Source organism: Pongo pygmaeus, chromosome 20 (genome assembly GCF_028885625.2).
Source record: "Pongo pygmaeus isolate AG05252 chromosome 20, NHGRI_mPonPyg2-v2.0_pri, whole genome shotgun sequence".
NCBI classification, from domain to species: Eukaryota; Metazoa; Chordata; class Mammalia; order Primates; family Hominidae; genus Pongo; species Pongo pygmaeus.
In genome coordinates, this window is record NC_072393.2 from 5,922,550 (window position 1) to 5,938,220 (window position 15,671).

The following is a 15,671-nucleotide window of genomic DNA, read 5'->3' on the forward strand; positions in this document are numbered from 1 at the left end:
CTAGAGTCCCTGTGGTTCTCTGGGGGGGCTGTTGAGACCACAGATTCCTGGGTGCTACAGGATCACATTTTTAGTGGGTGTGGCCTGGGAATCTTTTTTTTTTTAAGAGATGGGGTCTCGCTTGTTGTTGCCCAGGCTGGTCTCAAACTCGTGGCATCAAATGATCTTCCTATCTCGGTCTCCCAAAGTGCTGGGATTACAGGTACGAGCCACCGCACCGGCCCTGAATCTGAATTTTTAACAGTGACCCGATCAATACTTGCATCACTGCCTAAGAGATCAATTCCAAAGAGCAGGCGGGTGCCCTGCAGCTGCCTCCTCTCACCTCATGATGATGCTCGTGATGGCTGGGTGCGGTGGCTCACGCCTGTAATCCTGGTACTTTGGGAGGCCAAGGCAGGTGGATCACCTAAGGTCAGGAGTTCCAGACCAGCCTGGCCAACATGGCGAAACCCTGTCTCTACTGAAAATACAAAAAAATTAGCCGGGTGTGGTGGCGAGCACCTGTAATCCCAGCTATTCGGGAGGCTGAGGCAGGAGAATCACTTGAACCCGGGAGGCGGAGGTTGCAGTGAGCTGAGACTGTGCCATTGCACTCCAGCCTGGGCGACAGAGTGAGACTCTGTCTCAAAAAAAAAAAAAAAAAAAAAAATGCTCGTGAGAACGGTGGGTAATCACTTTCTTTTCCACAAGTCGGCCAAGGCTCTACATTTCAAATTCGATTGATTTGTGGCCAAGATTGTGGCAATAAGGGTCACAGCAAGGAGATTAATTTTCCCAAATAAGATGAGCACAGAAACACGCAATCTGTTCTGAATTGACCCAAAGATGTGACGTCAATGACATCTTCTGTTGTTCCCCTTCCTGCCAGCACTGATGTGTCATCGGCAGTGTGCTCAGGGCTTTCTGAAGGGATCGGTTAATCTCATGACACGAGGAAGAAGCCAGTGCTGTCTGGGGCACAGTGGTCCTCATGCTGTCCTGGAGCGGAGCCCCTCCCAGCCATAGTTGGGGAGCCCAGGCCCCGCCCCGGACGTACCTTGGTCTGGATGACCTGTTGTGGGAAGTCACTCATGGCATTTGTCAACCAGCCTTCCAAGCTCTTGGCAAAGTTACGGATGGCCTGTGTCAAGGTACCTGGGGGATACAGACCATGATATTACCAGGGAGAAAGGTGGCGACTGGACCCTGGAAATCAGCATTCAGTGTAAGAGCTGGCCCAAGTGCAATGAAAATGACCACCACGAAAAACGAGCCACACAGGCGACGGGGAACCGAGGACACTTAGAAAACGGAAGAACCGGGCATGGCCCAGTGCTGCTGGTCACCATCCACTGCCTATGCGGGTCTCACAGGTGCGATTCTGCCCCAGGGGACACTGGGCGATGTCTGGGGATGTTAATGGTTGTCATGACTGTGGGGTGCCTCAGGCATGGAGTGGGTGGAGGCTAGGGATGCTCCTCAGCACCCCGCAGTGCCCAGGAGGGCCCCACCCCAGAGAACGATCCAGCCCCAGATATCAACAGTGCCAAGGGAAAGAGGCCTTGACAAAAACACACACACACGTAAATACATTCTACCAACTTCCTAATTTATTTTAAAGTGGCTTAGAATAAGAAGCAAATAATAAGACTGTTAAAAAAAAAAACAAAAAAACAGAAAAAGGCCGAGTGTGGTGGCTGACGCCTGTAATCCCAGCACTTTGGGAGTCCGAGGTGGGCGGATCACCTGAGGTCCGGAGTTCGAGACCAGCCTGGCCAACATGGTGAAACCCCATCTCTACTAAAAATACAAAAATTATCTGGGCGTGCTGGTGGGTGCCTGTAGTCCCAGCTATTTGGGAGGCTGAGGCAGGAGAATCACTTGAACCCAGGAGGCGAAGACTGCAGTGACCCGAGATCGTGCCACTGCACTCCAGCCTGAGTGACAAGAGCAAAACTCTGTCTAAAAAAAACCAGAAAAATATTTTAAAATGCAAAAGGAAAGATACCCCAAACTCCCACCATAACGTAGAAACTCGAACAAGGCATTGCCCTGAACAGTTTTCAGGCAGACAGGCAAGGCCAGGCCAAATGAGAAATGCAATACTTTTGCTGTTTCCCATCTTCCAGCAAAGGGAGCATAGAGTTTACTCAACAGGACGGAGAGCTGCCTGGTACTAATGGGCCCGCATGTTTGTGGATGGCCTGAGGGGCATGGCCCGTGGTCCTGATGCTGTGAGGCCTCTGTGCCCAGCTTCCTTGACGACTCCCAGGGTTTCGGGGAGCTTGGCACGGGCCTGGCCCGAGGGCCCCCTTGTGGTGGGTGCTGTCATTGCCTCAGGAGCTGGAGGCCCTGGGAGGTCTCCAAGGGCACAAGTGAGCCCTGTCGTGGGCCTAGCTTCCTTCCTCACTGTGCCTGTCACTCTCTCCCCACCCCACCAAGTCCTGTGGGAAATCACAGGGCGGGGCGCTGGGGTGTAAATGTCTCCTGGAATCCCACGGTGCTGGGAAGTGGGGTCTGGCTGGGGGTTAAAGGTCAGCCTCTACCCTAACAGGCTGCAGGAGTCCAGGGCCATGTCCCAGCTGCTTCTTCTAAGTTCATGTCCCTGCCCCTCCTACAGGGGGTGGCACTCAGGAAGTGTCACGGTGGGGCTTGGGGGAGGCTGGAGGAAGGTGGCTGGCGGTCGTCTCTAAGACCAGGGTGCGCAGCAACCCCACACGGCCCTGGGCCAAGGCCAAGGCCTCCCGCACAGTGACTCCAGGGCTCCAGGGCTGCGAGCAGGCTACTCCCAGAGGCCGGCCTGCATGCCCCCAGTGAACCTTCTAGAAAGCACCGAGCCCAGCCCAGCTACTCTTGGCAGTGTCCTGACAGCAGGTAGAGCTCACCAGAGCCACGGTGACCTTCCCCTCGAGTCAGAGACAAGGACAAATACGCATGCCAGAGGACACACATTCTATGGCCCGCAGCGGCTCTCGCTTAGGGATTTTTTTTTGAGACAGGGTCTCGCTCTGTTGCCCAGGCTGGAGCGCAGTGGTGCGATCATAGCTCACTGCAGCCTCGACCTCCTGGGCTCAGGTGATCCTCCTGCCTCAGCCTCCTGGGTCGCTGGGACTGCAGGCATGCAACACCACACCCAGGTAATTTTTGTATTTTTTTTAGAAATGGGGTCTCACTATGTTGCTCAGGTTGGTCTCAAACTCCTGGGCTCAAGTGATCCTTCCACTTCAGCCTCCAGAATAGCTAGGGCTACAGGCACACACCACCGTGCCCAGCTCCTTTTTTTTTTTTTTTTTGAGACAGAGTCAAGCTGAGTGCAGTGGTGTGATCTCGGCTCACTGCAACCTCTGCCTTCTGGGTTAAATCTAGTCTCCTGGCTCAGCCTCCCTAGTAGCTGGGACTAGGCGTGTGCCACCATGCCCGGCGAAATCTTTGTATTTTTAGTAGAGATGGTTTTCACCATGTTGGTCACACTGGTCTCAAACTCCTGACCTCAAATGATCCGCCCGCCTCGGCCTCCCAAAGTGCTGGGATTACAGACGTGAGCTACCTTGCCTGGCCCCAGCTAAATTTTTTTTTTTTTTTAGAGACGGGGTCTCACTATGTTGCCCAGGCTGGTCTGAAACTCCTGGGCTCAAGCGATTTGTCTGCCTCAGCCTCCCAAAGTGTGGGGATCACTGGCATGAGCCACCGCGCCCAGCCACTTTTGGGTTTTCTGTGAAAGCGACGGTCTGAGGTGGCTGAAGATGTACATGTAAGAAAGGACAGAGGAGGCAGGAAGAGAGGATGGAGCGGCGCCGGGCGGGGCCGTGGGCCACTTACTGGGGACCGGCCTCAGCACGTCGGGGATGAGAATCTCCACCAGCGCCTGGTAGAGGATGTGGTCGCAACTCCTCATCCACCTGAGGATGGGGTCGCATTGACACAGGGAGATGAGCTTGTCCTTGGGCAGGACGGCGCCCTCGGGGTCTTCGTCACTGTGGAGGGAGGGGGACAGGTGAGCTGTGGCCTGGCCCAGGTGGGCTCACTCAGCCACGGGAGTGACCAGAGAGCCAGCCTGCAGGACTTTTGCCCAACAGTGGAGCTGGGGTTTTGCTCCCCGTCCCTGAGCCTCGACGGGTCCCCTCCCTCCATGTTGCTCCCGGCGCCTCTGTGTTTCCCCCTGGGGTCCACTCTGTCCCTCCCCTGCCAGTGGTCATACTGTCATACTGTGTCTCACTGCAGCTGTGGGTTGGGGTCACTTCTACTTGGGGTTGTATCATGGTCACCTCTAAAATCCTCCCTATTCAAACAGTCTGACCTTGAAAAGGGGCGGATGGCAATGTGAATTTCAAGTCAACTCTACCAAGTCTGAAAATTACACGGATGGAGGCAGAGGGGTCTGAGCCCTGATTCTTGGAGAGCTGAGGCTTTTGTTTGTGGGTTACCTGTGGACGTCAGCAGGGGGTTAAGTCTGGGGGGGCTGTGAACCCAGCCAGGGTGTGGCAGTCACCTGGCAGGAAGAGAGGTGGGGCCGTCGCTGGAGGAGGCCTTAGAGTTCCAGAAGGAGAGCCACAGCTTCTCGATGTAGTGGAACTGGAGGTTCATCACCACATCTACAGTTGCCTAGGAATGAAGGGACCGGTGAGACAGACGGGTGCGTGCGCCCATCACGTGCACTCAGCACACGTCAAGTGAGCAGCCGTGATCCGGGCTGCAGCGGGGTGCCCTGGAATCCCAAGGGAGACCACAGAGAGGAGAGGAGCAGGCGATGGACATGGATGCGGAGGGGCTGCTGCTTCAGAGAGGATGCTTGTGGGGGGGCTCGGGGCTCCATCTCCTCAGCATCACCCGGGGACGCCTGGCCTGAGCGCTGGCAGTTCCCAGGAGGGACACGTAGGAGCTGCCTGCCTGGGCTGGGGCGGTCACCTCGCAGTGCCGTCTGTACACCAGCTGCAGGGCCTTGACGTCGTGCAGTGTGACGCCGTCCTGCAGCAGGACGCTGCCCAGGTCGGGCGCTGGGAACTCGGGGAAGACGTGGGAGACATCTGGGGGAGGAACACGGGAACATCAGAAATGGCGGGGCTCTTAGGACACCGCGGACAACTGGAAGGCCACAGTGGATGGGGGCCCAGAAACAGATGCTCTGCCCCATCCCATGCAGTCAGGGAATTTGTTTTTTCTTTTTCTTTTTCTTTTTCTTTTTTTTTTTTTGGAGACAGGGCCTTGCTCTATTGCCCAGGCTGGAGTGCAGTGGCACGATCTCGGCTCACTGCAACCTCCAGCTCCTGGGATCAAGCGATTCTCCTGCTTCAACCTCCCGAGTAGCTGGGATTACAGGTGTGCACCACGACGCTGGCTAATTTTTGCATTTTTTAGTAGAGACGGGATTTCGCCTTGTTTTGGCCAGGCTGGTCTCGAACTCCTGACCTCAGGTGATCCACCCACCTCGGCCTCCCAAAGTGCTGGGATTACAGGCGTGAGCCACCATGCCCGCAGTTTTTTTTGTTTTGTTTTGTTTTTTTGAGATGGAGTCTCGCTCTGTCACCCAGGCTGGAGTGCAGTGGCATGATCTTGGCTTACTGAAACCTCCTCCTCCTGGGTTCAAGTGATTCTCCTGTCTCAGCCTCTCGAGTATTTGGGATTACAGGTGTGTGCCACCACGCCTGGCTAATTTTGTATTTTTTTTGGTAGAGATAGGGTTTCGCCATGTTGGCCAAGTTGGTCTCAAACTCCCAATCTCAAGTGATCTGCCTGCCTCGGCTTCTCAAAGTGCTGGGATTACAGGCGTGACAGCCACCGCACCTGGCACAGTCAGGGAATTTGTAAGCATCAGTTTTCTCAGGTAGAAAATGGAGAAAATATTGTCACTTCCCAGGAACATTAAATATACAGACACAGAGAAAGCCCTGAGCCTAGGCCCTGGCACACAGCAAGTACCCACAGAGCCAGCTCAGGGCAGCACATCTTGGGGAGAAGGCCAGCCACGATGTCCCTGCAGTGACCTCCTGGAGATGGGCCTGACCCCACCTCAATCTCTGCCGAAGACTCAACCCAGGAGGGTTCTGTTTGGGCTCAAAAAAGATCATAAACTACATGGAAGCCACTGAGTGTGTACAGAGCCCACCTGAATCATGATACACCAGTGAGCCTTCCTTGGCCGCCCCCCCCCCCCCCCCGCTGCCCTCCCTCATGGCAGGCTCTGAGTTAGGGCCTTCCCCGGGGCAGAGATGGCACCACCACTAGGCCAGCTGGGGGAGAACGCTGTCCCCTGAGCAGCCCCCAGGGAAGAGGCCAAGACTGCCTCATGTTGGGGAACCAGAAGCACCCCAAAAGCTCCAGGCAAGAAGGAAGAAAGCCCAGATGGCAGGCAAATCCTGGTGCACCCTGAGTAGAGAATATCTAGCGTTCTTTCTTTTTTTTTTCATTAATTTTAAAGGCAGAATCTCGCTGTCACCAAGGTTGGAGAGTAGTGGCATGATCACGGCTCACTGCAGCCTCGAACTTCTGGGCTCAAGTGATCCTCCTGCCTCAGCCTCCTGAGTAGGTGGGACCACAGGAGCTTGCCACTATGCCTGGCTAATTTTTTAATTTTTTAGTATGTTGCCTAGGCTGGTCTTGAGCTCCTGAGCTCAAGTGATCCTCCCCGCTTGGCCTCCCAAGGTGTTGGGATCACGGGCATGAGCCGCCTGTCCTCTAGTGTTCTTTCTGATGGTCATTTGATTTTATTTTCTCATTTTTCTGACGGTCATTTTATATATTAATTTTTTTGGCATGTGCTGATTATTCTAAAGTCTCAGGGATGTCAGAAAGAAGGTTTATCGAGAACTTTCTATTTGACTGAAAAGGTGTCTCATAAGAAAACTGTCGGAAGCAGACGCTTGGACGCCACTGGTTCTGCCGGTGTTGAAACCCAGGAGTGTGGCGAGCAGATGGGAGCCCCGCCCCGGGACCTGAGCAGGCCCCTCACCTATGTACTGCTGGTGGTGCTGGTTCTGCGCGGCCGTGGTCTGTTCTGGAGTGCTGTGCAGGCCGCTGTGGGAGCTGCTGTCCCCGAGGCTGTCCGTCTTCTGGGCTGGCCGGTACCTAGGCCAGGAACACACATACCACCATGAGGCCCAGCAGCCCTACTGGGGGTGGGCCCAAGGACTGGGGGGCTAGGCAGGATTCAGTCAGGCATGTGTGTGTATGATGTTTACAAGCTGCGGTCAAATACACATAACACAAAAGTTACCATCGGAACCATTATGAGTGCACAGCTCAGCAGCATTAAGCACATTCACGTGGTTGTGCAGCCCTCACCATCGTCATCTCCAGAACTTGATCATCTTCCCACACTGAAGCTCTGTCCCCATGAAACACTCACTCCCCATCCCTGTCCCCAGCCCCTGGCCCCCCCCATCTGACTTCCTGTCTCTGTGAATCAGACGACTCTAGGGACCTCCTAGGAACGGGGTCACACAGGATTTGTCCTTTTGCAACTGGCCTCTCTCACTGAGCGTTATGTCCTCAAGGTCCACCGAGTGGTAGCCTGGGTTGGAATTTCCTCCTTTTTAAGGCTGAATAATATTCCATCATATGGATGAACCACAGTTTGTTAATGGACACTTGAGAAAATAGATATATATTTTCCCCCTAACATTTCTCTCTTAGAAAAAAAAGTGAAATTCTTGGCCGAGCTCAGGGGCTCACGCCTGTAATCCCAGCACTTTGGGAGGCCGAGGCAGGTGGATCATCTGAGGTCGGGAGTTCGAGACCAGCCTGACCAACATGGAGTAACCCCGTCTCTACTAAAAATACAAAATTAGCTGGGCGTGGTGGCACATGCCTGTAATCCCAGCGACTCAGGAGGCTGAGGCAGGAGAATCGCTTGAACCTGGGAGGCGGAGGTTGCAGTGAGCCGAGTCCACGCCATTGCACTCCAGCCTGGGCAACAAAAGTGAAACTCGGTCTCAAAAAAAAAAAATTAATTAATTAAAATAAAATAAAATAAAAGGGAGATTCTTTGCGTGAATCACAAACATCTTATTATTGGTGCAATCTTAGAAGTTCTGAGACTTTCATTTTGAGCCAGACGGTGGTGGCCAGCCTGTGCAGGCAGTGCTGAGAAACACTCAGCGCTTTCCAGGCGCTGGACTCCTCGGAGCCCGGTGTGTGGTGTGGTGGAGGCAGGGAGGGAGCCTCCCTCCTCAAATACAAAGCGGGGCCAGGCCTATGGGGAGGCGGGAGACCATGCCGGCGAGGTGTGTGTAAACCACCTGGCTCAGGGCAGGCCGTGGGCATCACACAGACACAGGCTCAGGCTGTGGCTTCCAAATGCAAATGGCATCAGCCTGTCCCCCTGAAATGTGTGTTGCTGCTCCTAAAATGACACACTGCCTGGAGCACAGGTTCACAGGTGTTTGCCAGGGGCCCAAATTGAACAACAGCAGTGAGCTCCAGAGTCCATGTCTGCAGACAACGAGGTACAGAAGGAATGCTCTGGAAACTCTCTCCTGGAACCTCCAACTCCTGGGAGTGGCTGTGTGGTCAGGAGTCAATGGGTTATGCAGAGCAGCTGGAATGGGTTTTTGAGCCACACACATACATGGGTGGCTCTGTGCAGAGGGCCCAGCACCAGGTGTGAAGGTGCCACGTGGGGCTATTGCAACGTGGCCCCTGCCCTCAGGGTGGGCACTTGTGGAGGCACACCGGGAGGCAGCGATATTTGAATGGGCCCTAAACCAGGGGCCAGCAAACTATGGCCTGAGGGCCAATTCTGCTGCTTGTTTTTATAAATAAAGTTTTATTGGCACACAGCCATGCCCATCATCTTCAGGCTGTCTGTGGCTGCTTTCAGGATGCAGCCAAATTGAACAGTCACGACAGAGACTGTCTGGCCTGCAAGGCTAAGATATTTGCTCTCTGGCTCTTTACAGGAAAGGTGTGCTGGCCCCTGCCTTAGAAGATGAGAAAGTTTGTGATGGATGGAGAAGAGGATATTCCAGAAAATACCCAGGGCTTTCCAGCCACTGGATCCAAAGGTGAAGAAGAAGTCATGACTTGAGCACATCTGCTTCTTTCTCCTGGCTTCTTGGGTTATTTGCAGTGTCCTCTCTCTCTTTACTTCCTAAGCTTTAAAAATTAAAGGTCTGTGATTCCAACGATATGACACTGGGGAAGGGGGAAACTGTGGGGATGGCAGAAGGATTAGCGGTTGCTGCAGACGGGGGTGGGGAGGGAAAGCTGGGTAGGCAGAACATGGAGGATTTTTAGGACTGTGAAAGGACTGTGTGACACTGTGATGGGGGACACATGTCATTATAGGTTTGTCCAAACTGTCGAATGTACAACACCAAGAGTGAGCCCTGATGTCAACTGTGGACTCTGGGGGGTGATGCTGGCTCTGCGGAGGGTCATGGGTCATGACCAATGCACTGCAGTGTGGGGGAGGCGAATGGTGGGAGAGGTGGTGGGGAGCGGGGCTGGGGGTGTAGAACAACTCTCTGTACTTTCTACTCAATTTGGCTGTGAACCTAGAATGGCTCTAAAAAATGAAGTCTGTTAAAAACAGTTTTAAACGGTTTTTAAAAAAGTCTGAAAAGCTAGCTGGAGGAGGTTGCATCCCAGCCTCCTGTGTCTCCTGCTAGACTCACCTCAGTCTCAGCAGTGGGGGCTACCATGGCTTTCCCAGGATGCTGGAGACTGGGGAGTTATGATGAGTTTGTTTCCTATTGGAGAAACACCTCCCCCTCCATGCTCCAGGGGAGAGCCAGCCCCGCGCAGCTCGGCCCGGCACCCACCTGGGCTTCTGGTGCATGGGCTGCTGCCTCATGGCCATGTACTGCGTGTCCTCCTGCAGCCGGTTCAGTGGAGAGTCTGGCTTCAGACGAATCCCATAGTAATGGTACTTCGAGTTGCCCCTGGAAACCAAACATCCCAGGGTCAGCTCCCTTTGCAGATGTCCCGAACAACAAGACAGGTTGGGATTCTTTTTCTTTCTTTCTTCTTCTTTTTTTTTTTTTTTTTGGAGACAGAATTTCATTCTGTCACCCAGGCTGGAGTGCAGTGGTGCCACCTCGGCTCACTGCAATCTCCGCCTCCCGGGTTTAAGAGATTCTCCTGCCTCAGCCTCCCAAGTAGCTGGGAAGACATGCGTGGGCCATAATGCCTAGCCTAGTTTTGTATTTTTAGTAAAGATGGGGTTTTGCCATGTTGGCCAGGCTGGTCTCAAACTCCTCCTGCCTTGGCCTCCCAAAGTGCTGGGATTACAGGCGTGAGCTACCGTGCCTGGCCTCTTCTCTCTTTTTTTTTTTTTCGGAGACAGGGTCTCACTCTGTCACCCAGGCTGGAGTGCAGTGGTGCAATCACAGCTCACTATAGCCTTGACCTCCTGGGCTCAAGTGATCCTCCTGCCTCAGCCTCTGAATAGCTGGGACAGCTGGCGTGTGCTACCACACTCGGATGGTAGAAGTGATCCTCCTGCTGCAGGCTCTGAGTAGCTGGCGTGTGCCATGACACTCGGATCTTGGCCTTTCCCTTTGGCCTCTCTGGTTCAGCATTTCCTGAACTGCGTGAGGAATGTGAGCAAGGAATTCTGTACATAATGCCATTGTCATGGACAGTCCTCTCTCACAGGCTTGTATAATAAAGGCTCGGACAAGTCCTGTGCTGAGAACACCAGGTCAGCTTTGTTGAGCTCCACATGGCCTATCTCCATTATTATTACCATTATTATTACCATTATTATTAACAACTCTTCCCCATCCCCTTCAATCATCTAGTAACACATTTGGAAAAAGGCACTGTTTGGGAACCATTACATTAGTTTATTACGGGAGAATGATGATCCGAGGGCTTTAAACAATTTAGTTCAGAAAACAGCTCACAGAGTCCTTACAGGAGGGAAGCATTAACCCACAGACATGGCTGTGGAGACACCCAGCTCACAGGATGCCATTTCTCCAGAGGTGGCAACAGGGACACGCAGGAAGCACCTGGGTCCTTTCTTTTTCTTTCTTTCTTTTTCTCTTATTATTATATTTTTGAGACAGTCTCACTCTGTTGCCCAGGCTGGAGTGCAGTAGTGCGATCTCGGCTCACTGCAACCTCCCCCTCCCAGGTTCAAGAAATTCTCCAGCCTCAGCCTCTCCGATTAGCTGGGATTACAGGTATGTGACACCATGCCTGGTTAATTTTTTTGTATTTTTAGTAGGGATGGGGATTCACCATGTTGGCCAGGCTGATTTTGAACTCCTGACCTCAAGTGATCCTCCTGCCTTGGCCTCCCAGTGTGCTAGGATTACAGGCGTGAGCAACCATGCCCGGCCCTTCTTTTCCTTTTTAAATTTCATTGCAATAGCAGACAGCCTGGGCCCTTTCTAGATGAGCTGCATGTTTAGCCAGGTGCTCGGAGGAGGGAAAATGGGGGGAAATCAGCCTTAATCCTGAAGCCAGCAGCTGGGATACTCTGCAGGGGAGGCCCCTCCGGGAGCAGGGGCTGTGTCCCCAGAGACCAGGCTTCCCTGTGGCTTCCTCCCGCTTCTGTCCCTCCTCTATGCATCCACATTCCCTAAGGACATTCCCTGTGAAGGATCCAAAAGTGTCAGAGAATAAGGGACTCTGGTCCTTGTGGATCCACCGCCACGCCGTTTATAGACAGCCAGGACACCGGCTTTGAGAGCACATGAGTCAGCCCCAACCCCACACAAGCAGATGCCGAGCCTCGCTGGCCACAGGATCACAGCCTCAGCAGGCAGCAGCCTCCTGCACTCTCTGGGCCACCAGCTTTGGGTTGGAGGTGCTGCTGTTTTCTTGTTAGAGGAGAGTTGGCATAATTGCCTGCGATAAGTCTGTGGCCTGTGATATCCCGGGGCTGCCATAGGCCAAGAGAAGGCGGGGTGGATTGGTCTAGGTACAGCAAAAGACACCAAGAGGCCGGGCACAGTGGCTCACACCTGTAATCCCAGAACTTTGGGAGGCCGAGGCAGGCAGATCACTTGAGGCCAAGAGTTTGAGACCAGCCTGGCCACCATGTCGAAACCCTGTCTCTACTAAAAATATAAAAATTAGCCAGGCGTGCTGGTGGGGGCCTGTAAATCCCAGCTACTTGGGAGGCTGAGGCAGGAGAATCGGTTGAACCCAGGAGATGGAGGCTGCAGTGAGCCGAGATGATGCCCCTGCACTCCAGTCTGGGTGACAGAGCAAGGCTCTGTCTCAAAAACAAAAACAAAAACAAAACACCGAGAAATGGTAAATCCAGCTCTGCTGGATAAACCAGAGGCTATATTTTGTTTGTTTGTTTGTTTGTTTGACACAGGGTCTTGCTCTGTTGCCCAGGCTGGAGTGCAGTGGTGCAATCGTGGCTCACTGCAGCCTCAACCTCCTGGGCTCAAGTGCTTCTCCCCTCTCAGTCTCCCAAATAGGTGAAATTACAGGTGTGCAAATAGGTGCGCACCACTATGCCTGGCTAATTTTTAATTTTTTTGTAGAGATGAGGTCTTGCTATGTTGCCCAGGCTGGTCTTGAACTCCTAGTCTGAAGTGATCCTCTTGCCTCGCCCTCCCAAACTGTTGGGATTTCAGGTGTGCACCACCACGCCTGGCCCAGAGGCTGCTCTAAAAAAAAAAAAAAAAAAAGAAAAGTATTGTTTGGGAATTTTCAAAAGGAGAGAGAAAAGCAGAGTGATCCCCATGTCCCATCACCGGCTTCTAAAGCCAACACTGCGGGCTACACCTGGCCACAGCCAAGGCTGCCACCAATTGAAAGTAACCGCAAGCACTCCAGAGGTGGCTGCGAATCAGGCCACCTGGAAAGCACAGGTGGGCTGGGGATCATCTACCCACCTGGTGCCCAGCCGCCGCGTTCTCAGCCCCATAAACACAGAACGGATCAGTTTCCCGAAGGAGGCGGCATTCACTGGGTCTAGCTTGTGCTCCTGGCAGTGCCGAAGGTAGTGGTTGTAAAGAGAACTTCTGGGGAGACTCACACCTTCCGCCGTTTCATAATTATCCAACAGCCACTGGAGCTGCGAAAAGAAAGACACGTCTGCGTTTGTCAGAAGCCTGAGGAACGCTAACATGCCAACGCAGACTCATTAAGAGAATTACTTGCGTTCCCTGTATTACCAAACGAGATGAGGAAATCCATCTTTTCTTTCTTTCTTTTTGAGGCAGAGTCTTGCTCTGTCATCCAGGCTAGAGTACAGTGGTGCAATCTTGGCTCACTGCAGCCTCTGTCTCCTGGGTTCAAGCGATTTTCCTGCCTCAGCCTCCCAAGTAGCTGGGATTACAGGTGCCTGACACCACGTCTGGCTAATTTTTGTATTTTTAGTAGAGACGGGGTTTCACCATGTTGCCCAGCTGGTCTCAAACTCCTGACCTCAGGTGATCCGCCTGCCTCAGCCTCCCAAGGTGCTGGGATTACAGGCGTGAGCCACCGTGCCCGGCCAGAAATCCATCTTTATGGTCACTGATTTGAGTTCTCTAAGCACATTAATGAATCGCTCATTTTCTTTCACTTATTGATTCTTCCATGTTTAGCCTGGTTTTCAGGTTCCTGGACTTAATTTGTAAAAATCTGGGTGTGATCAAGAACTATTAGGTTCTGTCTTCAGTCACTTAAATGCTCACACACCACCACACAGGGTTTAAACACCAAATAGCTCCTCAACATACAGGAATGGAGAGAAATTCTGATGCTAAACAGGAAGACTGAAGAAGACTCGGGGGCCCCATAGCCCTGTGTTCTGTAGTAAGCAGTGAGCTAACATGTACTGAGATCCCTTATTGAGGGAGGTACAAATGGAAATTCAGTAAAATACACAAATGCTTATATGCACGGTTTTGTGTCTAAGTCAAAAGGCAGGACATAGCTACTGGGGAGGCTGAGGTGGGAGGATTGCTTGAGCCCAGGAGGTTGAGGCTGCAGTGAGCTAGGGTCACGCCACACTGTACTCCAGCCTGGGCGACAGAGCAAGACTTCGTCTCTTTCAAAAAACAAAACAAAACAAAAAGATGGGCTAAATGAGTCCAGAGTCAAGGACTATACCTCGAGAGGTGAACATCCAGTTAGAAGGGCTGCGAGAACTGTCGACACGAAGAGCTCAGTCCCCACACTGGGCATGGACGCAAAGGTGGCCCGCCCACCAACTGATGCCCTCAGCCAGGTGCCTTAAAGACTGCGGCTTAATTCTGGTTTCCACCTCTCTCTCTGTTATCATCTGTCCCCTGATCCAGAGAGGTCTGCTACACGAATACAAAAGGCTTTCACTGATGCCTGCGATTTGCAGAAAGACAGGAATTCCACGCACAGAAGCGAGGCCCGCATCCAGATCCCGTGTCCAGAGCGTCGGGGGAAACCAGCTGTCCCTACCTGGTCCCCCATGTGCAAGGCTGTCGGCTGCTTTGTCTAGGCTGAGCCCCGCTTCCACAGCTCCGAAGGGCTCCTGCTGCCTGGGCCCTTCAGAGTGGGCAGTGCTGGGTCCTCAGCCCTCCCCTACCGGGCATGTTGGGCTCCTGCACAGCCCTTGTCCCTGTGCCCCGCACACCCCACAAGACACAGAGTAGGCGTGTCCCCTGGGAAATATCTGTCCACTCACCACAGCGTGCCCACGGCGCCCCCTGCCCCACCATCACGTTTGCCTGTCCGTTTGCCCCATTCCCCCCCTCCCCCTGGCCCACTCAGCATTGGAAGCTGGGGAGGAAGTAAGCGTTCATTTCCTTTTTATTATGTATTTATTGAAATGGAGTCTCACTCTGTCACCCAGGCTGGAGTGCAGTGGCGCTATCTCGGCTCACTGCAACCTCCACCTCCCGGCTTCAAGTGATTCTCCTGCCTCAGCCTCCCGAGTAGCTGGCATTATAGGCATGTGCCACCATGTCCAGCTTACGTTTTTCGTATTTTTAGTAGAGATGGGATTTTGCCATGTTGGCCTCGAATTCCTAACCTCAGGTGATCTACCTGTCTTGGCCTCCCAAAGTGCTGGGATTACAAGAGTGAGCCACCGCACCCGGTCTTCATCTCCTTTTTATGAAATAGTGCTATGGGGTGGTTCTGACGAGCCCTGCACCAGCGACCAGCACCTCAGAACCCCTCTTATCTCATGTAAGACCCACCTGATCCAGCCTGTCCTGGCCCCTCCAGCCCTAATGGGGGCTGACCCAGGGCCACAGTGGAGTGAGGACCTGCCCTGGGTTCTGGAACATTTCACAGGAGGACAAACAGGTCAAAGGTTCAGGTGAAGGGGTGCGTGGGGCCTGAACACGGAGGTCTCTTAAGCCGAATCGCAGGTGAGCTGGGGGGCTGAGTTCCGCTTTAGGAAGGGGGAGGTTAAGTCTTGGGCTGGAGTTCAGGGTAGAGATTGGGACCAGATGTGTTACTCTGGAACCAAAGAGCTGAGGACAAAACCTCTAAGGGGTGGGAAGAGTCACCCGGCAGGAGCACTGCCCACGTGGGTGTTGAGGACGAAGAAGAGCAAAGTGTAAGCCTTGAAGTGTGGGTCCAACCTCACGTGCTGCCTCTGGGGCAAGCCAGGAGGGCTTCAGACCTCCTGACCACAAGCTCCCCTCCAGCTCTGCTCCTGCAGGTAAGTCCTGTGGCCAAACATCCCTCCTTACCAAAGGGACAGGAGTGGTTCCTGCTGCAATCCCTGAGCTTGGATTCCGGTTCCCTGGCCGCCCCTGAATCAGTCGAGTAGCCTATCACCTCCCCCTCAGCACCAGGGACCCCTTGCC

The 15,671-nt window shown here is 53.4% G+C and overlaps 1 protein-coding gene across 8 annotated transcripts in view; it reads right to left on the reverse strand.

Annotated features, from left to right (window-relative positions):
- The window catches only part of RFX2 (regulatory factor X2), a 117,428-nt gene that overhangs the window by 9,716 nt on the left and 92,041 nt on the right, over positions 1–15,671 (reverse strand). For 6 of the 8 annotated variants that reach the window (XM_054463128.2, XM_054463132.2, XM_054463134.2 and 3 more), the window contains 7 exons: positions 12,783–12,964; positions 9,741–9,860; positions 6,929–7,044; positions 4,888–5,006; positions 4,472–4,584; positions 3,802–3,956; positions 1,040–1,137 (listed from right to left, as the gene is read on the reverse strand). In XM_054463128.2, the coding sequence (XP_054319103.2) occupies positions 1,040–1,137; positions 3,802–3,956; positions 4,472–4,584; positions 4,888–5,006; positions 6,929–7,044; positions 9,741–9,860; positions 12,783–12,964 (903 nt within the window). The remainder of the gene's footprint in view (positions 1–1,039; positions 1,138–3,801; positions 3,957–4,471; positions 4,585–4,887; positions 5,007–6,928; positions 7,045–9,740; positions 9,861–12,782; positions 12,965–15,671) is intronic. The other 2 variants (XM_063658006.1, XM_063658005.1) reach the window with 1 other exon arrangement.